Raw genomic sequence first — 27,361 nt, 5'->3', positions numbered from 1 at the left:
CACACCCCCTCAATTTTACAGACGGGGTGATCCAGAGGTCAACACAATGTCACCCAGGAAATCAGTAGCAGGTCCAGAACTAGAACTCAGATCTCCTGGGACTCAGGGTAAGGTCTTTTCCTTTATATTACCCTCTTTTCCTTAATTCATTTATTATTCTAATCTAACATTTTTATTGGCTTTCAGGGGCTCCAGAGCACTGACTTTCAAACATTATTTAAAAAGTCTATCTCATTTATTGTCCCAGTCATCAAGAATGAGGATTAAATTTAAATGCTCAAAAATCATTCACAATTGTGCATTTCCCCTCAATAAATACTAATATAAAAATGCCAAAGAAACCAGTTCTTTAGTGTGTTTTAACATGAGCTTACAATTAAAGTCTAATTTAAAAATGTAAGCATACAACTAGGCTTTACCAAAGAGGAACGTGTTTATTTCACTTAAATTCTTAAAAATACTTTGGCAGTTGTCACATAATGTCCTAAACTTAAAAAAAAATTAATTATAAAGAAAAGCATGAAAAAAACAGACCCAAAATGTTAAGATTTTATTTACAAAGCTTCTTTGTTGTACAGAAAGTAAAAATGCTGTTACAATCTTGGTGTAACTGGTAGCCACAGATGGTTGACTCACCAATCACAGCTATCCACGCTACAGCAAGAGTCTTACACAAAAACCTAACAACGCTTACAATTTTGTTGGGGTGAAGTTCCCAAACTTGGTGGTGGATTTCCAAGAGGGACTAAATGGAGGAAGGCGGAATGTCACAGGAACTATTCTTTGGCTCTTTGGGTGGGTGGGTGTCCTGGGGTTTGTATCACAGCTACCTCTTTTTTTTTTTTTTTTTAAACAGCTACCAAATCCAGATGTGCAGTCCAACCAATACTGAACAGTTCTTTTTTTGCAGGTTATTTAGGGGTCTTAATCATCTTCTCCTTCATCATCTGTTTCTCTCTTCCTCTTTTCACCTTTCCCGCTTTCTTCCTCCTCTGTACAATAACAAAAACTCACTTTGAGACAAATGGAAAGGTTATTGCTAAGGGAGGTTAACAACAATGAATTTTTTGATGGTTGGGAGATTAAAGCTTGATCAGATCAATAGACTGTTAATTAAGAAATATTAATTTTAAAAAGCATAGTGACCACAGAACCAAGAAGGGCAAAATGCATCTCAAATCACAGCAGTTAATCCAGTTTTCTCAATTGTAAGTTGGCAGTCTTCCAAATGTTCCTTACACTTGGTTGGTCTCAACAATGAGACTACATTACCAGTTATCAAAATGCACAGCAAGGATTTTGGGGTTAGTGAGCCTGTATTTTGATCCATGCTTGCTAACAATTGATCTTGGGCAGGCCACCTAACCTCTTTAAGCCTGTTTCCTTGTTTGTAAAATTGGGAAAATGGTACTAACTTGAAAGTGTTATTTGGAGGATTAAGTGTGATAACACAAAGTATTTAGTCTAGAACATGGCAAGACACAAATTGTAGCAAGGGAATATTAACTAAAAAGGATTTTTTAGACTCCTCAGGTTTAACACAGAGATACATCTGTTTTTTCAACTAGTAAAAATTCATGGCTATTTCAAAGAAATTAACTAAATCTGTGTCAAATTATGCTCCAAAAAGCTCCTTGAAGGTAGAAACCAGGTCGTAAGGATTGTTCTATCAGTGTAAATTTAGTCCAGTGCCTGGCACAGAGAGCAGATGCTGAGAAAGTACGAACCAATGGAAAGTAGAGCAAACAACCTGGTACTCTGAAACCTACACAAGCATGAGAATTTGTACTCTCAATGAATAATAAATAAATAGATGTTTCACTGGTATGGTTTGTGGTGGGGAAAAGAATAACACTAGTAAGATTAGAAAGGTACTATTTATGTATCCTGCAAAAATTATAATCCAATTAAGATTATTTTTTTTAAATGAAAGAATTCCAAACACAGAAACCTCATGCCTGGCAGTAACCCAAACGGTAGGGTTTAAAAACACAATTCCAGTGTGGGGACTGAGGACAGGGTCTCCTTCCCTCAGGCACCATTAATCACTATAAAGCAGGTGAGCTGCACCAGCATATATGCACCGACAGGGCTATACAAGTAAGGGCCTGTGAAAACACCAGGGCAAAGGGCATTTTATGTTCTTCTCAGTGGTTCTAAATTCTGAATTAATGGACTGTGCCCTCTCCCCCGACCCCGGCCCCCACCGCCAATTTTCAGCTGAGGAGGACAAAGCGCGTGCATCAGACCCACCTTCATCCTCATCCTCATCCTCATCGTCTTCGTCTTCATCAACTTCTCCGTCATGTCCAAATTCCTCTTCCTAAAGAACAATAAATGGCATACGATTATTAAATTCTGCCACGTTGAGAAGTACAAAAAATATACAATTTCCCAATAAATGTGACAGTCCATCAAGGAGAAAACTGAAATGTTATTTTTATCTACTTTGATGTTCTGAGATCGGTGGGTTTTTCTTATAAGCTTAATTTAAAATTTTCTTTAAAAATTGCTATTCAGAAGTAAGCATTTTATTAGCCAGACGTATTTAATTAGCATACAACTTTTAACAGATAACTCAAGAAGTGACTTAAAAATCTTGATTTTCAATGCAGGTTTGGACAAAGATTTCTATGTTACCATTCTTATGAAAAGCTTCTTTCAGGAACTTTATTTCATTAAATACCTATGAGATTATACAAATGCTCAGCTTCATTTCTGTGCTAAAAAATAACATGATTTTTGATGACGTCTAACTTTCTTCAGCTGTTTTCACAAACCTCCTTGAGGGTCAAAGTTAAGTCACTCCTTTCTTCTGTTCTTCTGTGGCATTCAGCTCCTCAGAGATACTGGATTACGAGGTGTCCCATTAAACTAGGCTACCTGCTCTTTCAGGGCAGGGTCATATTTTTACTTAACTCCTTCCCCAGCTCTCTAACACAAGAGGCATGTATTTACCGAATTAAACTGAATTTATACAAGAACAAGTTCAGACTTGGTAAACATACCTTTCCTTTGAATACAAGAAAGGAACAGACATACGAGTACCTTCAGTTTCTAGTTTTCTCACCCTGCTGAATGAATACTCAACTCGTTGCTTCCTCCCAAAGTTAAAGGGTCAAAACTTATCTTGCAGAGTCAAGCACTGTGTCTAGTTAGCATTCAGTAAACATTCCATTTAGTATTTATTCAAAGGGGTACAAGAGCTCAATTAATCAGACTAGTATTACTATATTTACAAGTATACTAATTTCTTTAGAAGGCCTTTTCCTTTTCTTTCTTTTCCTTTTTTTTTTTTTTTTTAAATCTACGCTTTTGACTTAAATAGGAAGCAGGCAGCAAACAACTGCACTGACCTCCCCACTGACTTCATCTTCATCATCTTCCCCTTCTACATCTTCGTCTTCGTCTTCATCCTCTTCGTCATCAAACTCTTCCTCCTCACCATCCTCATCCTCCTCGTCCTCCTCATCTTCTCCTTCTGAAAATAGTCCAAAAGGAATTCATTAAATACCCTTGATGTCCCATGGGGCGCACCTGCTAAGGTGCTGGGGAACTATGGGTTGGTCCATACGACAAACGTTGGGCTGCACCAATGTCAGGGAAAACCATGGACCACAGTCACCCTCTTTCTCCCAAGCTGCTGCAGCTCAGTCCCTTTGTCCAACAGAGTCCCATAAAAACCAGGACTCCTGGTGGACTAGATGTACCCTACAATACTTACTGATGAAATGATGCAATGTCTGGGATTCACTTCTAAGGAAGGAAGGGGGAAGGAGGTGGGGTGTGTATGTATAAAACAAGGCCAGCCGTGAACCAGTAATTGTTGAAGCTCAGTCACGGGAACATGAAAGTTAGTTTTACTATTATTTCTACCTCTGTCTATGTCTAAAAATTTCCGCAGTAAAAAGTTACAGAAATGAAACAAAACAAAAACTCCTTCTCTGAAGTAAGGGTACTCACAAAACCAGCCCAAATCAGGAACCTGGGAGACCCACTAATAACTCTATGGAGGCGGGAGGCAGGACCCCTGCAGCCCGTCTCTACTCTATTCGGTGCAGGCCTCCCCTCAAGCGGCTCGTACCTCACCTTGTCCCGGAGCTTGCTATTCTCTCCTGCCTCATGGCCTCTGCACGTGCTTCCCTCTGCTCTGCTTGGCTGACACTGACTCAACCTTTGAGTCTCAGTTACAAAATCACTTCTCAGGCCGACTCACCCGACTTCCTAGTCCTGGCTCGTGCTCTCACACAAGCAGCTGGTGCTTCTCCGTTACCACACAATTGCTCACTTGTGATTATTTAGTTATGATTATCGAATATTTTCTTCTTAGTAGACAGTAGGCTCCAAGAGGAGCTTAGGGGGTGGTTCTCCCCACCCCCTAAATTATTTCCCACAATGCCTGGCACATAAGAAATGCTCAAATATTGGTTGCCTGACTGATCTTCACCTTCAGGAACTGCTCTCCACCCTCCAATGAATTTCCTTTATAGGCTCCTGCACATGTGGCTGTTCAACTTATTTAAGGTGAACTTAACTAGACAACAAAAGGCACGAAGGGTTTTTAGGAACAAATGAACATGTGGTGAGGGGAATAAATGACGTAAACATTTGGAACAAGGTGAGATGTCCGATTCTGTGTCCACTTCACCACCTCACAACCTGTCTTTTTGCCTTGTCTCAAATCTCCTGCAAAACGAAACTGTAAAAAAGCTTCTAGAACACTACACCAATAATTGCACCCAAGCTGCATGATGTTTTTCCTCCCGCACTTTTCTTGATCATTTCTGTCGTGTATTTTTATCTTTAAAGATAACTGGATGTAAAAAAAACCTTGGCCAAATGTCAAAAATAAAATTTATATTCTAATTCCATGTTCTGGCCAGAAAATTATTTTCCTTATTAATGAAAAACGGAATCCAACATATAGTACTTTGAAATCATTACCTTCTTAAACTCTAGTCTTATATTAAAGGCAGGACAGCTGTTTAATTCATATTTGGATCTAAGATGTACCAAGTACCTTTAAGTGTTGAGCCCTGTGAATAAAGAGAGAAAAAGCCAGTCCCTACCCCAGAAGACAATCAGAGCATAGTTGGAGGGGACACAAAGAGCAGAGGATGCCACGTGCTATGAAGAGGTCAGCGAGGGGATGCTGTAGACGCACAGGAGCTGACCTCGCTCATGGGTGTCGGGAAAGGCATCCGGGAGTGCTGCTGACAGTGAGTTTGTAAGGATCAGGAGGCAGTAACCAAAAAAGAGAAGAGTCAGGAGGCAGACAGCAGACATGAAACTGTGACCCCTTTAGCAAACCGTAAACCACAAGTACTTCAACGGGTTGAAGAAGCTCATGATCTCTAGGCTCCAAATTCAAGACCGAGTAGCTAACAAACCATTTTTATTTGGAATCATTTAAAGGTTTCAATGTCCCAAGAGCTTATTAAAATTAAACAGAGGTCCCAGCTCCAAATTTAACGGAATGCCTACATGCATGATATAAATTGTTTTTCTCAATAGCAAGAACATTCAGTAACTTTATCAGGACCCTTGAGAGGCAGAAAATAGGTTCACCAGCTGTGCTGCCCACTCACCTTCATCATCCTCTTCTTCATCCACACCGTCCACCTCGGCATCTGAGTCTGGGGCTTCTCGATCTTCTCGGTCATAGCCATCCAGGTAGGTCAGCTGGGGCAGGAGCTTGAAGACACTCTCTCGGTAGTCATTCAGGTTAGTAACCTCACAGTTGAACAGATCCAGGCTTTTCAGACATTCCAACTTTTTCTGAAGAAAAGGATCAAAAAACAAACCCTCTAAACCAAAGGAACATAAACAACAAAACCCATCTCCGAAAGAGGTAAAATTCTAGGCTCTGTATTCAATTAGCTACCACCCAACTCAGTCTTGTACATAGGATAACATTTCAAGTCCTTTGCACCCTTTATATTTGAGGCCACTGGATTTTAACTAGTCCTTCCCTTCTTCTACATCTACCCTTTTCAAAGAACTTTTTCTGGCAGCATCAGTGTTAAGAAACATGAATTTGAAAAAGTATTTATTGAAACTGAATCTTTTCATAGTATGAGACAAATCAAACAGACTTTAATAAATTTCGTTCAAAACTAAGTTTAAACATTTGAGTAATCAAATGGCAATCAATAAGAACTTGCTGGGTATCAAGCATAGTCTTCAATGCTCTGGGGTTAATAGTATGGAAAAAAATTCACTCATTCGACCAATCAACCAACTCAGTCTCAAGGTGTTTGAGATTTCTACTTGGGGACATAGATGTGAAACATCTATAACGGAATATAATAAAGTGCAAAGTGTGGTAATGCAGATATTTTCTGGGAAGACAGGAGGAGTCAATACAGGCTGGGGAAAAGGAAGGGGGTCTCAAGAGTTCAAACTTCAGAAATAAAGAAACATTACACTCATTTTTTATTTTTGAGGAAATGATTAACACTATTACCAGACTTTTCAGATGTAAAATTCTTCTGATTTTACCATACCTTGAAACTTTGCTGCAATACTTCCTTTGTTTTGAATCTCAGTTTCATCTAAAATATAGTTAAGATCTAAAATCCTGGCCTAAGAAAGTAGTCAAAGTGGACTGGAAAATGTCCATGTATTTTACTCAGATCTTCATTTGTTACATCAGTGTATTAGTACTTCAACCCCAGGTCTATTAAGTTTGATCAGGGGTAATGAAGAGACCGGAAGGGCAGAGGTAGTATTACAGGCAAGTAGGGAGAAAACAACAGGAGTAGACCCTCTCGGAGAGGACAGGGTGCAAGCATATAAAAAGCAAACACAAAATGTGAAGTCCTATGTAGCCTGGTGCCTTTTAGAACAGGGGCAACAAGCCTGGAGGGCATATGCTATACAGCTTCATAAATGTCACTTTAAATGGCTCTGAAGCTTGGTGTTGTCTAAGATAGTAGTAATAAAAATATTAAGATCTTTGCATAAAATTGCAAAAAATAAAGGTTGATTTTTAAAGGCTTTGATGCTTTACTGGGAAAGCTATTTCAACACTCACAAGGATCTCGGAAGAAATGCAGATGAAACAAAACCTTGTCTTCAGGGCTTGAGTTATCTGTGTAATTCTGCCGAGTTATAAAATAATTTGAAGATCTTTAGTCTAAAGCAGGGCTTGGCAAAAGGGCCCATTCCAGCCCACAGCCTGCTTTTGTAAAATAAGCTTTACTAAACACAGCCACACTCATTTGTTTATATATTATGTACGCCTTCTTTTGTGCTACAGTGGCAAAACTGAGTAGCTGTATGGCTGACAAAGCCTAAAAGATCTGTTATCAGGCCCTTTAGAGAAAAGTGTTGCCAACCCTTAAACTTACAGAATCTTCATCTTCCTGGTCAAAGATGAGGTTCCCACACTTATTTTACTCTCACTGAGCAGCCCTTGGGAACACAAAGTAGGATTATAGCAACAGGCAACCGTACTTCTCCAAACACCAATGTATGAAGATCCAAAGGTTTGGGCATCAAATAATGTGCTTACGTAAGTCACGCCTCTGAGGTCTTAAGAAAGCTATCCCCAGTCCTTCTCATCATAGGGAGAGCTGCTTTTACGTGTGTAGCTTTAGATTAGATTCCCCATTGGGCAGGCTCTGACCTCCAGAGGCCCAGGTATAAATTCTTGCCAAGGGAGGGTGGGGGGAATGCTGAAATACTACCCCAGACAACCAGGTAGCATACTGGGAACTCTTTTCTCTTCACAAAAAAGTTGACTCTATAACAGATAAGATACAACCACAGGTAAATTTAGGCAGCTTTCCCAAAGAAGCTCAGTCTAAAAATTCTTTGCTCAAAGGAATGAGCCATGTACTTCTCAAAATTATTCCCTAGGAATAAATGTACAAAAATGCATACAACCCCGGACCTTTAATGCTTTACAGTGCCCCAAGCTCTTTGTCTTGTTCTATTGACTATCCCACTATCCGGGGCCTCCAAGGCTCTGTTTCTGAAACTCTACGAATCTGTGAAGTTTTTGGCTACTACTTGAGAAAGGACCCATTATAATTCGGACATACTAGAAAACCAAGTGAAAGCACATAAACAATATCGCAAATAATTATAGTATCCTAGACTTGTTTAAAGTAGTAAAATTACATTTTAAGGCCCAAAATACACTACAAACAGATCATTCAGGATCTCAAGGTAATGTCTAAATACTGCTTTAAAAAAAAAACAACCAAAAAAACACACAACTCTATCATACCAGAAATTTGGCCTAAAACTAATAGGCTAGCCATAATAAACATTAAACATTTTATTAACAATAATTTTGCTTGCCTTCTTAGAATTTAGAAAGGCTTTGGGGGATGGTTTGGATGGCCCAGGTCTCTTAAAAAAGGTGTCCAAGGAAGTTTGAATTGATGCCTTCTTTGTCTCTCGATTAATGTCCCTGTAGCAAGCAGAGGCATTCACAATCATTGCAGTGACTGTAAGTACTGGGCTCAATGTAGACGGTGCTCAAAATGTATGTGGTTAATGAGGATGAGGATGGTGTGTTTCCCCACTGAAAAATACTTTCAGAAGTAAAAATGGATTCAACATTTCCCCCCTTCACCTTCTACTGTTACTTGATTCCAAGGTCTAACTTCAGGAGCTCTACCTAGCACCGCCAGGAATCTGAGCAGCAAGTTCAGAGAAGGGCAGGAACTGAGGCTTTTCCAGCTAGCCCTGGATGTGCAGTGCTGTGGCTCTGTCATAGGCTAATCAAGTGTGTGACTCTGGACAATGGATTCAGCCTCTCCCAAGCCTCAGCTTCCTCATATGTAAAATGAGGGCCATGCTGTTTCTATCCACTTTGTAAAAATATTCTTGGAGGGTTACTAATGACCTAACATACATAAAGTATCCATTACACTGTATAATACATAGTAGATCCTCCAAAAACGTTAAATACAATAGTGGTTTTTTTTCCTTCTTCACTGTCCCAGGGGACTGAGACTTTCACAGCCACCAAAGGGCCCTTATCCATCACTGACCAGGTCAGGAACACCCAAGAAAACAGCTCCCACACAATTCTTGCTTTTGCTCTGCATCTGTGTGTTAGGGCACTGACAAAGGCTTCTGATGAAATATCAAAGAGGCCTTAGGTTGCCAGGAGAATTCGGGAATAGCCAGTAATCTTAGTTTGGAAAAATACTGCTTGGTACTCTGTTCTAGAAAAAAGGGGTTCCTGTGCTTACAGTAACCCTGAATTGACAGGCCTGTCATTAACACACAGACAATGAAGGCTTAATGTAGCGATCTGACTGGGAGGGAGATCATCAGCACGTAATGTGGGGATCCTGTTGGAATTCCCAGCTTAGATCAACTTGGCTATGGGATAAATTTGTAGGTAAAAAGAGAAGACAAGTTCCAAGAGCACTGGAAAGAATGGTGGACTTGGACTTGAATCCCTACTCTGCTATTTGTCCAGTGCCACTGAGTAATTACTTAAGCTTTCTAAAGTCGGTTTCCTCATCTCTAAAAGGATAGTCTTTTTCTCTCCTCTGGATTATATGGGATACAATGCATGAATGTTAATGGCTTTGAATACAGCAAAACTCAATAAATGTTTGCTTAAACATTGGAAATGGGGATTAGTTTAGAGGAAAATAGAACTTGTAAAAATGAGGGAGCCTAAGTATCTGAATGTATCTATCATAGAAAAAAAGGGGCAAAATTCATGGAGCAAAGGTGAGGAACAGGCTCTCAACATTTATGAGAAATATGAGTTAAGCGTGGTCCACGTAGTGATTCTGCAAATTATTAAATCTACACTGGAGCAGTGGCTCAATTATTCATTAGGAGAGAAAAGACCCTACAATTCTGACAGGAAATCCTTCACTGACGTCACAATTTAACTCTATCTTCCCTTGAAATATCAACAGAACATTCTACACCCCTGATGTGAAATTCAAATATTGTAATATATTGTGACATCAGAAAAGACAGAAAGCAGAAGATGCCTTACTTATCATCCTCTTGGGTTCTGCTCTTCTGGATCCTGAAAGACAGTTCCTATCTGCTATATAATCTTCTCCCAATTAATGGTTGCAAGTTAAATCAAATAGAAATATTGATTTTATATATACCAATAAAAACAGAAAGAAGCTATAGACTTCTTTGGGTAGTATGAACAGATTTGAATTCTGTTAGCCTCATTAAAATGGAATTCTACCTTTATGCCAAATTTATAGTATGTCATATTTAAGGAAAGCATCATTTAACAATCATGAATTCATAGAAATTTCCAGGTGGCAGCCAAAAGAACAGCCAGGGGGCTGCCCCACACCCTGCGTTAATCCCTGTCTCCGGAAGCTCTTTCCTGGCCACTACAACTTCCACATGGACTGGACCCCCATTAGCACAGCTTCCCAACTTAATAAAGCAAAATAAGTGCATCACCTTTTTATTCTTAGAACTAAGTGAGGTAAGTAAGGCAGGGATTACTGTCCCTGCTTCACAAGCAAGGAAACTGAGGCCCAGAGAGAAGAAACAATTTGCCCAAGGTCACACAGGAAGTCTATAACCCAATTGGCACTTGAATTTAACTTTCCATAGCTTATCTCAGCATGTAAGACTGAGGAGGATTTTGGGGTTCCCATGCAAAACTTGGGATCCAGCTAGAGCACAAAATCATGAATTAGAAGACCTAAAATTTACTGAAACTGTCTTTAGACTTCTGTTCCACCTACAATTCAGATATGCCACCTAATAAATAGCTTTTTCTGTGTAAGTATAGAATAGCCTGAACGGTCTGGGAAAACGTTTTTAAGATAAATGTTTAATTTCATAAATATACAAAACGCTAAAAAAGACAAAAGAAAAGAATTCCCCCCTTTGAAGGAAGCCACCACAGTATCAGACAGGAAGAGCCAAGTCACAGGAACACACATAACTACAGAGGCCCAGATCTTTAAAACTGGACTTCTCCTATAAAAAGTATTATCGTAAAAAGCCACCACTTTCTCAATTATTATTTCCAATCATTTCCCTCACTATAAAGAAATATGAAAATGAAAATGAATCCAATAAGTCCTGGATTCTAAATTCTCAATTACTTACCAAAGGTTCCAAGGTGCTGATATCTTTCAGTTTATTTCCACTTAAATTTAGATGTGTGAGATTTGGAAGTTTTTCTGCCAACATGTCCAGACACCCATAGATTCTATTGTCACTGAGCTCAAGCTAGAAGAGAATGCACACAGCACAAGCACAAATACAAAGAGAAACACACATCATTAAGGTGTTCTAATGAGCAAATACAGTTCTTAAATACTTATCAAAGATCTCTTTTTATTAGGGCATTTATGTTCATTTTGTTTGATTAAACCCAAATAGTTTACAGATCCCAGCAACATTTCACAGGAGAGACAGGATAGGATGAGAAGAGTTGTTTTCTTAACCAGCTGCTAATTATAACAGTTTGCTCGAGAACTGGCCCGATATCAGTGAATAATACATTTTCTCACCTGAAAAGTAGGTCAAAGCAAATTAGAATTCTTTGAGAAGTTGTTAATACTCTATACCTGCCAGGAAGGATAAACGGGCCAGCTTATTGTATGTGCTAAGCAAAGCTTGCTATGCCCACTTGAAATCTAATCTGGTTCTGTAAATGCTGATACACTGTGGGGTTCTACAGCTGGAAGCCACCAGGAAATGTTGCTTTGAAGTCTACTGGAATGGTACAGGTCCCAAAACAAGCCCTTAAAAGAAGGTCCATGACCTGAGGAAAAGGAGTGGGGCAATAGCTTCAGGGCTGACACAACCAACTCCCCAGAGGCCACTTCTTGCATAAACCTGGCCTTTATAAGAACCTACTCTAATTTCTTAGCTGCAGGTCAAGTAGCACAGCAAATGGTGTGCCAATAAAGGAGTGAGCCTTCAGCAAGAAATATTAGAATCTTAGAGTGAAAAAAACTGGAGCCTGAAAAAATTAGATGGTTGAAAGCATCTAATTCAAACTTTTCATTTTGCAGATGAGAAAACTTAGGCCCTTATAGCTGGTTTAAATTCCCTATTTTAAATGCCAACAACAATGGCAACTGTATCTAATCCTTACATAGTCCTTAAGTGCCAGGCACTGTTTGAAGCACTAGAAATACATGAACTCACTTGATCTCACCATAGGGGTAGGTAGAATTATTACCCCCATTGACAGATGAGGAAAATTAAATACAAAGAGACTATGTAACAAGCCCAAAACCACATAGCTGCTAGTGGTAGACCTACGATTTCAAGCTGGGCAGGCTAGCTTCAGAGGAATCCATGCCTTCCCCACTATGCTACGTACCCAGAATAGCATGAAAACGTCATGAAATTTAATCTATGGCATGCAATGAAATGAACATATGATGCAGAATAGAGGAACTTTTAAAATTATAAATAATCGTTGAAAGAATGATTTTAAAAAACAATTCAGGTCTGCTGCTTAGGTGTTACTAAATATTTCAGAAGAGAATGTAACTTTCACAAAAATTTTCCTTCCAACGGGATATTACAGTCAAATAGCTAATCATGATCTAGATTTAAAAATGTAAGTGTATAATCAACAAAGACCTAAGTGTTAGCTTTTTTGAGATATTAGTAAATCAAAATAAAAAGAGAATACTTCTTTTGGTTGGTTAGACTACCACACATATGCAATATTCACATCCTTTCAAAGTGAGTATCTTAGGGAGTGGACTAGAGATAGCAAGGCAATCTGCCAAAGGATTTAGTGGTAGATTTATTTTGAAATAAAAGCAATGTGTAAATTTAGGAAACCTGTGACATGTATACATCAGATTTCTTTCAGATCCTGTTTCTTGTTAAAAAACAACATGTGATCTAGGGTAGGAAGAAACTAAAGTCCACATCAGCTGTAAAAACATCTAATCTGCCTCTAAGTTTGATGGATGGATGTCTCCATTCTTCCCTCACTAACCCTACAAGTAACTGATTAAAGTAAGACTTCAAAAGGATTTGCTAAAGCCTCTACACCGATGGTCACCGATACACTTCCTTTCTGAACAGGTCTGATAAGTACACAGACCATAGTAATTGAGGAAAATGTATCAGGATGCTAGGAAAACAGAGCACAAAACACGTACTTGCATCCAATTTATGTAAATAGATGCTAAAAAGCCATTAGTCGTTTGATGGACTAATCTGAGCTTCCAGTGTCACCTATAACCCATGCAAATAAAAAGGATGACACTTGAATCTCTAAAGTAGGTGCTTATCAAAAGAAAGGGAAAATTTACCAATTTAAATAACAGGATTCTTTCACATAGGAAGCAGGTCACCCTGAAACTCATGAGGACTGCCAGAGCATTTATTACCTAAACAAGGCAAATAAGTAAAAAACACTTCTGGTTCTTCACGTACTTAACCAAAAAACAAGGCCCTCAGGACTCAAAAGCAAGCTACAGGGACAGCCTACCTGCCCTTTGCCTAAGTTTGATGACATATTTCTTTCTATGTGTACCTTTATTTAGACAAATTTTCGATGTAAATTCCCTAATAAAGCAAACACATATACCTCAGCGAATTCTACAACCCTTTCCGTATGTAATGGAAAAGGTACTGGGTTAGGTAATAGGAGATGTGGGTTCTAGTTCTGGCTCTAGCACTAACCACTTTTGTGGGTGGCTTTAGGCAAATTCTTGTACCTTTCTGGGTCTACTGGTATGCCTGTAAAATAGTGGGCTAGCCTAGAAGATCAAAGTTTCTTCCAGTTTTGACATTTTGGGGCTCTGTGTCAGTTAAATGTACAAGGACACAAGAAAACATCTTAGGTGGTGGGGGACGTGGAAGGGGGGTAGTGACTGGTTTGTCATTAGACCAATGAAGCACTAACAATGGGTCATCAGCTAAGGCAAGGAACTACAGTAGCTTCGTTACAATGAATACTTGCAGTCAGTCACAACACATTTTAAACTTCTAGTCATTAAAAATGATACAATGGATTTGAATTATCATAAAAACCACAAATCTGAGAAGTCTTTACTATTAAACTCAACCTTAATCAACAAACATAAAACTTGAAGAGTGGTAGGCACCCTGTGGTCCCTAAACCAGAGCATACTGAGAACAAATGTATTTAACATTGTAACAACAAATGTATAACAATTAATAAATTATTCACAAAATAATTATTCATAACTATTATCTACTGAGCATCCAACATGTATTATTTCCAAACATCACAGCAATTCTGTAAGGTCAGGTGGTATCACCAGTTTACAGGTGAGGAAATTGAGCCTTAGAGAGATTAAATAACCTGCAGAAGATCACCCATCAGGGAAACGATAGACCTGGAATTCAATCCCAGATATATGCCCAGTTCCAAAGGCGTGTGTTTTTTGCTACAGTACAAGTTTCCTTACAGGTAAAATCATGTTTTTCCCTTCCCAGAATGGTTCTCTTCTACAATGAAAGAAAAACGCACTTACCTTTTTCAATTTAGGTAGTTTGGGGAGATTTGAAACTGAAATCAAGCCTACATTTATTAAACTGAGGAACTCTAAGTTCACAAATTCAGCAGTTAAGCCCTCAATTTTCCCATCATTTGATTTGCAATTGTCCAGGACAAGTTCTCGAACCTATGGATGACAAAGGGAGGGGAAAAAAAAAGATGAGCTTTCATAAAAACATACAGAAAACAAAGAACAAAGAGAGCACAAACTCCAACCATAAATACCCAGCAAAAACATCCACATATAGGGGCAGCCTCTACTTAGACCTAGATCACAGTTATAAATAAATGAAAAATAATTAAGGCTTCAGTAACAATATACTAATAGATATCAAGGGTGGAATGTTACACCATGGTATAAATAAAGATTTAAACTCTTTCCTTTCCAGAGACAGAAACTACAGCTCTTAAGATGCAAGATGTAAGTAAAAAACTATACCCCCCCATATTCCTTTTCCCAAGTCTGCTCCCCAAGGGGTAACTTTAACTACAAATGCAGAGTGAAGATACCCTCCACCCCTTTCAGGGTGAGTCTACCTAAAGGCCCAGGAAGTTGACACAAGGAAAAGAGGAAAGCTTTACTTTTCCTATTAAGATCAGTAAGAGATTTTTGGCAGCACTACACATTTCTACTTGTGGTTTTATTCATCTTTACTAAGATTATCTTGACATGAGGAAGGGGTCAAGATGGAAGAGGCCTTAATTGAAAACAAAGATCGATTTGGGTTATATGCGAGAAAGATATTTGATATTTCTAGGGGAGAGAACTGTAAATATTAAATTATGTTCCTTTTTCAGACCATAAAATCTTCTTTGGAGGTCTGAAATTCAGAACTCAAATCCATCCAAGGGTATCCACATCTTAAAAATTCTGAATACTGACTATTTAACAGTCTACTCTGTGAATATCTACCATCATAATTTTCATTGCAATTCTTGTTCTGTGGTTGACTCTGAAACATGCAACTTTTTAACGCATTTTGATCAATTTATAGTGATGCAAATTAGTTTTAACTGCCAAAGGCATTCTTGCAGTGATCTACCAAATTTAATAGCATTAATCAAGCATGTGGAAGGGAGATGCTAATGGTTCTAAAATGAGGACAGGAGCTAGTAATGTCTTCATTCTCCCATACAGAATCCAAGGATCCTACTCTAGTAATTGCTATCATTCACGGAGAACCTACTTGTAATTCTTTGTACCACCACACCCTCCCCCCATTTACAGAGAAGGAAACAGATTTATAGGCAGTGATACCCACAACACCACAACTTCTCACTTGCTTCTTCACTACTTCTCACTACCCTGGTTACTTCCTCTTCAGAAGCCCTGGTTTCAGTCAGGATGCTGTAGTCCTATTACATACCTTTTTACTCCCTCCCTTCCTCCCTTCCACTTTTCTCTAGATATCGCCACCATTCTTCCCTCTTCTGATGAAAACAAGCACATCCGAAAACTGAAGAGGTCAAATGAGGAGAGCTGGGCTCTGCCACTTATAACCTGTGTGCCCTTGGGCAAGTCACTTTACATCTGTCTCAGTTTCCTCATCTGTGAAATGGAAAAAATAGTACATACCTCATGGCGTTGTTGTAGGGAGTAGTGCTTGGGGCATAGTAAATGCTGAGAAAGTAACCTCAGGGAAAGGGAGGAAGGGAATGACAGAGACCTTTGTTGTTTACTTTATTCATATCTGTACCATATAGATGTTTTACAAGCACGTATTTCATTTGTATTTAAAAACAGCAATAAACCATAATAAAAAAGTCAACTGTAATTGTCACCCACCTAAGTAGTATACTACAATACAAGGGATTTTCTATGACTATATCTGACAGAGAACCCAAAATTAATATACAGAAGGACACTATTATGCCAAAAGCCAAGTGAGGAAGAATTAGTTAGCAGCCATGTTGCCTCTTAAGCCATTTTGGCTCCCAGCTCACTGGGTGAAATAACCTCCTGGACATTTCACTCAACCAGTAAAATTCTACTCTAACTAGGCATCACATACTACCACAAAGCATTCAAATGTGAGTTAGGACATGTTTGCTGACCCAAACAACAGAATCGGAATCAAGAAGAGGAAATTAGGAGAAAAATCATGTTAAAGGGGCTCCAATTCGCCAGTTTAGTTGTTGAGTATGGAAGATAATGGAGAGGAATTAAAGTTCTGCTTCAGAGAAATGGGAACCATGTAGCTAGGCGGAAATAAGGAAGGAAAAGTTTATTGAGGGAGAGGTGTAAGGAATACCTCAATGGGTACCAAGTTTAAGGTTCCCATGGAATACAGATGAAAGGATCCCCAGGCAGCTGGACACATGGGTCTGGAGTTGTGGGGCAGTCTGGCTTATAAATTCTGTATTGGGGAGGCATCAGGACAAAAGTAGTAGTGAAAGGACAGAATTCCTATGAAGACTAAGGATAGAACCCTGGGAGATCCTGGAAAGAGACTTGAGAAGAATCAGGAGAGATACCCAAAGATGAAGGATTACTTTGAACACCCAGAAAGGCTTGTGAAATAAGGCACAAGACGTTATTTTTTAAAAAGGATTGAAAAAATTAGAAAACGTAAATGCCCACCAACATGGGACTCATATCCAGGATACACTGTGGGATAAAAAACGTACAGAATGTATAATATGTTGTTATTTATGTAATATATCACACATTCACTTTCTTATATGTACATAAACTCTCTCAGGAATAAGCTCTCAGGGATAGAAAGTGAGTGGCTGGGAGACTTTTCTCTAGAACCTTATTTTATACTTCAACGATGAGAATATTAATCTGTAAAAAAGTAAAGGTAAAAGTCAGACTTTAAGCTTCAAGCTTCACGAGGGCAGGGTCATGTCTATTTCAGTTGCCACTATATCCCAGTATGAGAAGAGCCTTCACAACCATTGAAAAGGAAAAAATGGTCACAGGTTTGTCAAGAATACTGCATATGGGTTTTCTGTCAGGATTGTAGGGGATTGAGCAGATGACGAAATCAGAGAAAACTTGGATGGATATAAGGAGAACCTACTTTCTGATCATAAGCATAATCACGTTAACGCAAAGCACAGTGATTTCCATCACTATTAATATTTTGGTATATTTTTTCAGTTTTCCTCTGTATGTTTTAAATATAGGTGAGGTGAGATAAAACTACATTATTTAGCATACTTTAAAGTAACAACCCTGAATATCTGTTAATAGCGAAAGAAATTACAATGTATGGATGTACCATAAATTACAATCCTCCCTGTTGGATGTTTCCAATTTTCATCATTATAAAGAATGCGATGGTACCTTTTTATGTAAAATTTCTTCTGTTATCAGGATTGTTTCCTCACAATCTATTGTTGGGTGAAAGTATATAAACATTTGAGTTTCTGTTATCGAGTTGTGAGTTATTTAAAATGGCAACCAACCCCCTTTCAACACATTTTTGTGAATATACAAAAATTCTAGGTTATCTACATTTATTTACCTTTTTCTTGAGGATAGTTTTTACCCTGAGGAAAAAATAAACACCCCAAAAGATTGACCAAAAAAAAAGAAGAAAAAAAAAAGACAAGCCATAAAAAACACAAAATGTCAATAAACAAATGTCTGACTACAAGAAGTAATACAAAATGCATATAAAAAACAAGATATGTCTTTCTACTCTTGTTGTAGGTGGGGCAACTCCTCCTGTGAAGAAGCAACGGCTAGGATGAATATAGGGATAGGTGAGTCGATAAGTGGGAGAGCGAGAAGTTCAGGGAATGCACATGAGAGACCTGTAATTTTCTCCGTGAGTAGGAGGCAACAGAATTTACTGGGGTGAGCAGGGCAGAGGGTTTTATGGCTCAGCAGAGAAGGCATGTCCCTTGACTTTTCCAGGAAGGCTGAGGATGTAGTAAAGAATTGTGCTACTCCCAGAACAGAGCTCCAGAGGCGCAGTCAGAGGACAAGCTACTGGGGAATGAGGACAGGTCCGTGGGAATTACTGCAGAAAGCACAGACCACAGGAGGGTCCCACTTAGTGCTGTGCCTGAGGATAACAAGTCTGGAAAGCCCATCAGCAGCAGCCTTCTAGCTTGTCTAAAGGTCTAAACAGGACTTTTGTGTGTGGGTGAAAAGGTATCTTCTCTTGGGCATTGTGTCAGCAGCATTTGAGATAACTAAGCCTCCCCACACCCCCATCCCTTCCTGAAATGTGAAGGGATCCAGACTGCCTTGCAAGGGAGAATACAACTGTGGGAAAGGATGCATGGGGGCATTGCGCAGGTGGGCATATAACCCCAGCCTCCTAATCTAGATCCAGAATAAAGGGAGGTTCTAATCAAGGAGAAATGGCCCTACTTTCTCCTTCTTATGCCCCAAATCCTCCCACTGCCACTAAGGCAGGCACTTACACATTTGTGTGTAAAACTTAGGGAGCTATTTGGTCCAAGATAGAGTTAGCTGGCCTTCCGCTCAAAGATAGATGGTTGAACTTTTGGGGTCAAATTCATTCTTCTTCATACTTCATTTTCCAATTAAACTAGCCTTTTCTCAAACATCAATTTAAAGTAAACATTTAAAAACAAAAATCCATTATTTCCTATTTAACTGTTTTGTACAGCAAACAGTACTGTTTTCACTGAAAAAAAATTGAGCTATACTACGGCCAAGTTCCAGGGACTGCAGCCACAGAGGACATCTAACCCCGATTTCCCTTCCATCCTCTCCAATTTTCTCTCATTTCCCACTCCCCTGGCCACTGTGAAAAAAAGATCAATTTTACCTAACTGGTTCAGTGACCTTCTTCAATTACAACAGTTGGAATTGTTATAAGAGGGCAAAAAAAGTATAGAGGAATTAAAGACAATTTTAAGTTACCAATTCTTTTAATTAAAAAATACATGATTATTGTAGTATGTGAAATAATCCAAAAATTAGAAAGAAAAAGCAACTCCTGCCACTCTTGCTAACTTCCATCCTTCTGAGTTAACCAATGTTCAAACCTTCTACCCTACTATTATTTTAAAAGAAATGTTTTCAAAATGACAATAGGACAGATTTATATTACTGGTTCTCAAATGTGATTAGGTGGCAGAACTGTTGGCATGAAGGAAACACCCAAACTCTACTGGTGGGTAAAGAAGAGAACCATTCTAAAAAGCAAAAAACCTTCTAACCACCCCATAGGGATGGTTAAATTATGATCTACGCATAGAGTAACTATGACGCTATAATAAATAATGACAGAAAGATAAAGATGTCTATTGTATTTTATTTATATAACTAAATTTAACACACCAGATGTCTGGATGATAGGATGAGTATGTGCGTGAGAGATTTCTATTTTTAAAATTTTTTACTTATCTATATCTACTATTTTTTGGCTTATCGGTGTCTAATTTTTCTTCAATGAATATGTATTATTTATACAAGGAAAAAGCCCAATTAGTTGCTATGCAACCAATTAAAATATCCTGTTGAGCTCAAACTTACATCACAATAGACACAACAATAGATGCCCAAAATTGGAGAAAATGTGAGAAAAACCTATTTTTTTTTTTCAATAAATTGGGACTAAGGAAAGACTTCTTATTTATGGCATACAAAATATCTGGGTCTTGCAAGCACACCCAGTGTTCCACAGGGGCATAGACTGAACCACAGGAACTGCTTGGCCTTCTAACTTTGAAGGCAAAAGTCAAACAGGGCTAACAGCAAGGCTAGCTGTTTCTAGATGCAGTTAACAAGGTGCTCCTATCAACAATTTCTGTGGTGTACATGGTGTTTTCGGGCTGTACAATTTGTTCCCAGTGAAGTAACTGGCAATACAAATATTTTATGTAAAATATTCCTATATTTTTAAATGGTTATCACCATTCTTTATGAAGATTATTTTTAAAATCCATCTTAGTCATTTTTTCCACTATGAGAACACACCTCTGACATAAGGAGCTGTTTCGGACTTATAGAAAATTGAATTACATACATATTTTAGTTCCCCATTAGAGAAATGAGAATACTTGTGTTTATAAACAACAAGGATATGGTACTAGGTGAACTGAACCTATTATCTTGATCTAAGCCTTTGGCCAAACACAAGAAGGTAAAGTGTTACCAGGGTCTTCTGCAAACCCCAAAATAAAGAACAAAAAAGCCATACACAATACAAGCCCATCTGGTCTTTTAAAAAAACCCAAAAAACCCTAAAAACATTTATGATCAAACCTCCACTTACCCTCCTCAAACACTTAGATCTTACTTAATGACATTAAGGTCGGCCAGGGGTACACTCTTCTGCATTTAAGAGCCTCTTGCCCATACATTCAAAAGACGAAGGATTCTTCCTCTTTCCCCAAATGATGAGATTCTGTGCGATCCCAGAAGCCAAACCTTCTCCTGGCCCCACACAAAATATAAGGAGCCTGGGACTAGCTGATTTGGGCTTTAAAGGAGTCATTTTGGAACTTCCCATTTGCCTTAAGGATGATGTTGTTCTTCAAAAACACTTTTTAGCTGCTCTTAAATATCTCGTCAAAATCTACAGTATTTTTACCCAGAAAAGCCTTCAGTTTAAAGTCATGAGAATCAATCTCTTAAGAACCTACTCCTCCTGCTCTCAGTCTCCCTGTGAATCCCTAGGGCAGCCTGTCTTTCTCCCCCACGATATTGGCTGGCTCCAGTTAACACTTTCAAGGCCAGTACAATAGGCACCACAGGGGTCAGGAGAGAAGGGGTAAGCTCTCAAGTGCTGTTCACACTGCTTTTCCAGGTCCTCGCATACTGTTGGTACTCAAATATTTAATAAACCAGTGGATTGCTGTAGACCAGTGCTGACCAGTACAATAGCCACTAGTCAATTGTGGCTTTTGAGCACGTGAAATGTGGATAGTGCAACTGTCAAACCTGACCTTTTAATTTTTATTAAATAGCCACATGACTCTGGTCTGTGTTTGGCAAGAGAATAAGGCCTAAGTTGATTACTTGAAAAATTAATACTTGCACAAAAATGCATACTTTTCAAAGAGCAATATATTAGTCATCTCATATATGAAAAAATTCTATATAGTGGGATCACCAGCCCAGATGTACTTCCCAGAGGGAGCAACACTGATCTTTACCGAGTAAGTACTTTAATAGTACTTTAGTCACTGCACAAAGACTTCAAATTCTCGATTTGAAAATACTTGGAAGATCCAAGTGTGCAGCACTTTTCTTTCGGAAATTCTGGCTAAATGTAATTACTCCACATTCTACTGACTTACAACTACTCAGTAATAACGCAAACGTCTGAAATTAACAACGTCTCAAAAACGAGAAGAGAACTCGTCGAGTTTTCAGTGTGAAGAGGTTTAACCCTTCAATATACTAGCACGTGGCTGACACAAAATGTCTGACTGATGAACGGAAGGGACGGGCTTGATCCCACCTCAACTTTAAAACCCCAGGGATTAGTAGAGACGCCCACGCCTTCAGCTCCCTCAGGGATGCTCGGGGTGGCCACGTGGTGCTGCGCCCCGACCCTCATTTGTGGTGACCTGAGGGATTCAAAACCTCGTGCACACCGGGTAAATCCTGGTTGATGAATTTCCACAAGTTGGTAACTTGTTACCCACAGCTACCTGACTGCACGAAACGCGCCCATTGCTGGACTGGGGCGGGGTGGGAGGGCTTCCCCAGTGCTCCCCCACGGCTAGAGCCCGCCACTCACCCGAGGAGGGGGTCTGGCAGACGGGCGGCCTCCCCGCGCGGGGGCCGGGTACCGTGGCCCTGCACCCGGCCGCGGGAAGCCGCTCTAGTCCGCCGGGTGGAGAAGAGGCGATTTTTAAAGGCTTGCCCGCAGCTCACGCCGCCGCGGCCAGCAAGTGCCGGCCTGGGTCAGCCTCATTCGTGCACTTGTGGGGGGCAGAGGCCGCCGAGGCCCGCCCGCACCCCCGGCTCCTGGCCCGGGCGGAGCCGGCCGCCGGGCATTGCCCTTTTAAGAAGGGGGAGGAGGACAGCAGAGCTCCTGAGCGGAGATGAGTCGGCGGCAGCGAAGCGCGCAGCTCCCGCCAGTGCGAGCCGAGCTCCAGAGAGGCGAGCAGAAAACAAGCCGCGAGCTCGGCTCGGGGAGCGGCAGCCGGCAGCCACCGCCGGGGGCGGACGGGCGGGCTGGGCCGAGCCCGCAGGCCAGCTCTCGCGGCGGAGGGAGACGGGTGCCCGCCAACATGGCGCTGTGTCGGCCTGTGGCGCGCCCCGGCTGGCGCGTGGAGCCGCGGCCGCCCGCCCACACCGAGGGGCCAACCTCCCGGGCAGGGGCCCCGGGCTGCGCCGCCGCGGCGCGGGGGGAGGGCGAAGCCGCCGCCACCGTCACAACGGCTGGCCCGGGCCGACCAGGGCCCGCCCTTGAAGGCCGGGAGTGAAGAAGGCCCTTAGGGCAAAAGGGAAGGGAGAGAAATGGGGGCAGAAAGTTTTATTTTTAGGCTTGAAAAATGGCGGGAACCGCGTCCTTTTTTCAAACTTGGCCTGACGAGGGGCGGCGGTTGCGCCACCTCCGCGGCCCGGCCTCGCCCCTCCCCCGCTCCGCGCGCGCCAGGCCGCGCCCGCCCGAAGCCCCCGGTCACCCGAGGGGGCTTCTAGCCCCCCCTTCCGAGGCAAAAAGCCCACTCCTCGCCCTACAGTTCCTGCCTTCGGTCGGGCCGGCGCCAACCGCAAGACCAGGCCACGGGAGACCCCTTCCCGCCTGAGCCCCTTGCCCGGCCGGCCCGGGGCGCGCGAAGCCCGGCCTGGCCCGCAGCGGGCCCAGCCCCGGCTAGCCGCGCGGCTCCTCAGGCCGGGTCCCCGCTCGGCCGCGCATCCCGGGAGGCTGCAAACATGGCTCCCAGCGTTACACAACCCCCTTGTCCCTCCCTCGCCGTCTGCCACACACACGCGCGCTGCTCCGGGAAGGACCCAGGTGGGCGAGGAGCTCAAAGTTTGTTTTCCCCCACCCCACACCTTCCTCGGACGGCCGCGGGGGCCCGCGGGCGCCAAAGAGTTAATCCCCGCGCGCTCGCTCCCCCCTCCGCGCCCGCCTGCCCGCCTTCCCGGTCCGAGCCCGCGAGTTGCGCCCTTCCCCGCGCCGGGGCTGGCGAACCCGCACCCGGGGCCCCGCAGGTGGCCACCATTACATGCAAGTCATCGGAGAGAGAGGACGCCCGAAGGGGGGCTCTGCTTACAGCTGCCGGGGTCCGGTTCCTCAGCTCCAGGTGGATCCTCCTCTTCATGTCCATGTTTCCCTCTTCCCCCCTCTTCAAACTTAACTTTCCGCGGCAGGGGCGGAGGGGGGAGAGGCGTCCCGGCCTGCGCTGCGAGGGCCGTCGGAAGGGGTCTACTGGCGGCAGAGGCCGGCGGCGCGGTCCTGGGCGGCGGGCGGCGGGCGGGCAGGCGAGTGGAGCCCCCGGAGCCAAGTTACTCACGGGAGCCGAGAGAAACCATGGAGGGAAAAGGGGGCTGGAGCGTAACGCTGGTCTCACTACCGCCGCCCCCGGCCGCGGCCCCGCACTGCGCTTAAACCGGCGACGCGGCGCAGGCGGCTGCTCGGCACCACACGGCCCCGAGCGGCGCCGCTCGACTCGGTGGCTGAGGATGAACCAAGGACGGGGCGGGGAGACGCGGCGGGAGGGGCAGAGGCTGGGGGGAAAGGCGCTGCCTGGGGGACCCGAGCGACTTGCACCCCTCCCTCCGGTCGCACGTGGGGTGGCTGATGTAAGATCTTCCTCGGGGGCTTCCCCGCCCGCCGCCGTGCTGAGACCACCCCCCCGGACCCCACCTCGCTGCGCCCAGACGCGGGTCTCTGGCCCGCGCTCGCACGTTTGCGTGGAGGGCTCGGGTGGAGGCTTTACAGTCCTGCTTCGGGGGTCGGTAAGACCAAGTCGGTCCGCTGAGACTCGACCAAGCCAGCCCGACGCCTGCAAAGGCGGGAGACGTGAAGGAGCGCGGGACACGGAGCTTTCGGGTTAACCTTCTGCTCCCCCACACGGTGTGGGTCAGCAGCCCGAATCCTTCGGCCGGTGGTAGTGGAAGGGCTGCAAGGACCCCAGTGGAGAGCGGAATCGTGGCCGGTCGGTGTTGTACCACGTGGCACCAGGAGGAGTTGGCCTTCGCGGCCGGAGGGGTATGGGGCAGCCCTGGCCGCCAGCCCAAGCCACAGAGTAGCCGAGCCGTCCCCAAGTTCGGGAGAATCTCCCTGGGTTTCTAACATTTAAATGTAGGCTAGCAAGGCAGCAATTAGCATTTCTAATGGGGCCTTCGTGTTTTACAGTTTCCCCGCAGACTTTTATCCCATTATTCCTTAGGGGACCCCTGTGAGGTGTGTAAATTCTAGATGGTCTCGGTTTTGCTGAAGCTTGGCAGGTAGCCTTTGTAATAGTCTGGCTCAAGAGAGCACCCTGAGAACCAGGGTTAGAGCACTATGTTTTTTTTGCGGACCTCTGGGGAGTAACGTATGGTTATATTCAACTTAAAATAAGTAAATACGTCATGTGTCTAATCAGATACCATCTTAATTCTAAAATAGACAAGAGGCTCCAAAGATTGGGAACAACTTACGAATAGAGAAAAACACAATGCTATTAGTTAACCTAATATTTTATTAAAGTTAAGAAAGCCCCCCTCCCATTTTACCTGTGGCAAACAAAGCCACTTACATCAATTTTTAAAATATGGGATGAATTAAAATTTCAAAGCAAAAGCAAGTTTTAGAAGGATTATGGAAAAGGGCAAAAACTTTCATTTGTTGTTTCCTGAGTCTAGTATTAAAATGTTAGTCTCAGCAGATATCTCGGTGATGGGAAAATGGTGAGGGAGTACTCTTCAGGATGTCACACGAGGTCTGTAATTATTAGGTTATGAGAAACACAGTGCCATGAGATGAAGAGTTTTACAGAAAACTAGCAGATCAGTTCCATGAGCTAACAAGATTGGGCATCCACTTTTAGCACTTGGTAAGCTCTTTCTCGTTTAATCCAAAGACAACCCTGTAAAGTAGATTGTATTTTAATCATTTTACAGAGGAGGAACTGAAGCTCAGGAACCCTAAGCTGCATGGCCAACGAGAGGTGGATCTAGGGTTGAAACCCAGATGGGTCTGACTCCAAAGCCTGCCATCTTTACTGCTACTCCATCGCTCTAACTGCAATGAAGTCGTAGCATGGGGACCTGATTTGGAACATTTGCGGAGGACCTTTAATACCAAACAACATGCAGGTACCCTCTTGCAGGTAAAGGGGAGAAGCTGAAGGAGACTGGAATGTGGTAGCTCTGTGCTAGAGAGAGTGGTAACCTGGTGACTCGCAAGGGAGGTGGTTCTGGTCCTTAGGGAGAAACTAGGCAAATCTTGGGACCCTGTCCTCTATGACAACTCAAGGGTATGAAGGATCCTTTCCTCACAAGATAAATGTGTGCTTTATAAAATTAAACTACAAAGTAATTAATAAACATAGCCACAATGTACAGCAAATAAAAAGAAAGCAAAAGAGCCAAAGGAAGAGAGACTACAGACCCGGTACTGTCCCTTCTGACACAGCCGGTGCTGGCATGCACCTCTGTGAACAAAGAGCATGTGTTCCAGTGACATGCTTCTTTGTCAGGGGCTTCACTGCCAGAGGCATAAATAACACAGGCAGAACAGGGTGTGTCTCACTGGCCTGCCAACATCTTCCACTGGACTGTCAGTTTACAGGCCTGAAGGGGCTGTTGTCACAGTGCCCTGGTTTTGACTACTGCTATACTTAACATCATTCTGAGTATGCATCTGGGTGTAAGAAAAGTAGAATATATCATTGTATCTAATCCACAATTATGATCATGTTTATGGATTTATGGATTTGAACAAGGGCGAGAAAGGAACAAGGAAAAGTGAAAACAGCCTATTAGTTTGTTAGGGAGCCTGAACTATGTATGGGTGAATCTTTTTTTGCTTCCATTGATATTAATGTTTGCCTAATAAGTAATAAAAATATCAAATGATGTCTGGTTTTGGCACCCCTTTGAGTCTTAAACTGCCTGTTTGTTAGAATGTGTGTGTAATTCCAGTAAGCTCCAAATTGTTTGAGGAGAACACTCTAAGCTAGTTTGTAACTCTTTGGACTTACTCTCCACTCCACTGCCTCAGCTCTAGCAGGTCATTCATCAAACTGTCAGATGCCCCCAAGCCTTCCACTCATTTTTTGGTTGGGAACAAACTTTAATAAATCTGAAGATGAGAGGAACCAGCCCCACTCAGACATTGGTTTAACTGGCTTTGAAACCAATTTGGCAGAATGGTACCCTTTCTCCTTAGTAAAGACAGTATACGAAGATGATGCCTCATATAGGGTGAGGAAATCATTATTCTTTAAATGCTATAATTTCCATCCTTTTCCTCCTCTCCCATACACATGTGCATACAGTGGTAACTGTTTCCTCTGAGTTTCCACAACATGGTGTGTGTACCCGTTATAGCAGTCAGGCAACACGTAAGAGTTGTGGAAGGATCTAAAATTTCAACTAGACTGAGTTCATACAAGTATTTCTGGATGATATAAATGGAGAGTAGGAGCCTGGGCCATCTTTAGAACATAGGTGCTCTGCAAATGTGCTATGCTGAAAATAGTGTCGCCTGTACTCAAGAATACTATTTGGCAGCTGAGATTGTTGAGACAAAGGAAGAGGAGAGGCAAATAGTTAGATGAAAATGGGTTAAGGAATAAGATCCTATAAGTCTCCACATGGTAAAAACAGAGGCGGGGGCAGTATTAGGTGTGTAGACAGCTGCAGGTCCAATAAAGGGTCCTTGCCAAGGGAACCAGATTCCTTTCTGCTCTCTGAAACAGCTGTAGGTGCTGGGCCTTCCTGGGGCAGCAAGGAAGAGCTATGACTACCAAGAGCCAGGTTTAGTATTTATTAAGCACCATCCTTATGCC

The 27,361-nt window shown here is 42.3% G+C and overlaps 2 protein-coding genes across 5 annotated transcripts in view; one reads left to right on the top strand and one right to left on the bottom strand.

Annotated features, from left to right (window-relative positions):
* Nucleotides 1–535: 535 nt before the first annotated feature.
* Nucleotides 536–24,044, bottom strand: ANP32B (acidic nuclear phosphoprotein 32 family member B). The gene is made up of 7 exons (XM_019729201.2): nt 23,636–24,044; nt 14,448–14,597; nt 11,077–11,199; nt 5,589–5,778; nt 3,357–3,481; nt 2,254–2,323; nt 536–992 (listed from the first exon to the last, which is right to left on the bottom strand). Exons 1-7 carry the CDS (start codon nt 23,687–23,689, stop codon nt 925–927), a joined length of 780 nt encoding a protein of 259 aa, XP_019584760.1. The 5' UTR covers nt 23,690–24,044; the 3' UTR covers nt 536–924.
* A 184-nt stretch (nt 24,045–24,228) lies between these two features.
* Nucleotides 24,229–27,361, top strand: part of HEMGN (hemogen) — a 37,701-nt gene continuing 34,568 nt past the window's right edge. For 2 of the 4 annotated variants that reach the window (XM_019729199.2, XM_019729196.2), the window contains exons 1-2: nt 24,229–24,573; nt 25,470–25,664. The gene's annotated coding sequence lies outside the window, so the exon portion shown is untranslated. Of the gene's footprint in view, nt 24,574–25,469; nt 25,679–27,361 lie in introns of all 4 variants that reach the window. The other 2 variants (XM_019729198.2, XM_019729195.2) reach the window with 1 other exon arrangement.

This window comes from Rhinolophus sinicus, linkage group LG04 (genome assembly GCF_036562045.2).
Source record: "Rhinolophus sinicus isolate RSC01 linkage group LG04, ASM3656204v1, whole genome shotgun sequence".
Taxonomy (NCBI): Eukaryota; Metazoa; Chordata; class Mammalia; order Chiroptera; family Rhinolophidae; genus Rhinolophus; species Rhinolophus sinicus.
This window is presented reverse-complemented; position numbering and strand designations above follow the sequence as displayed.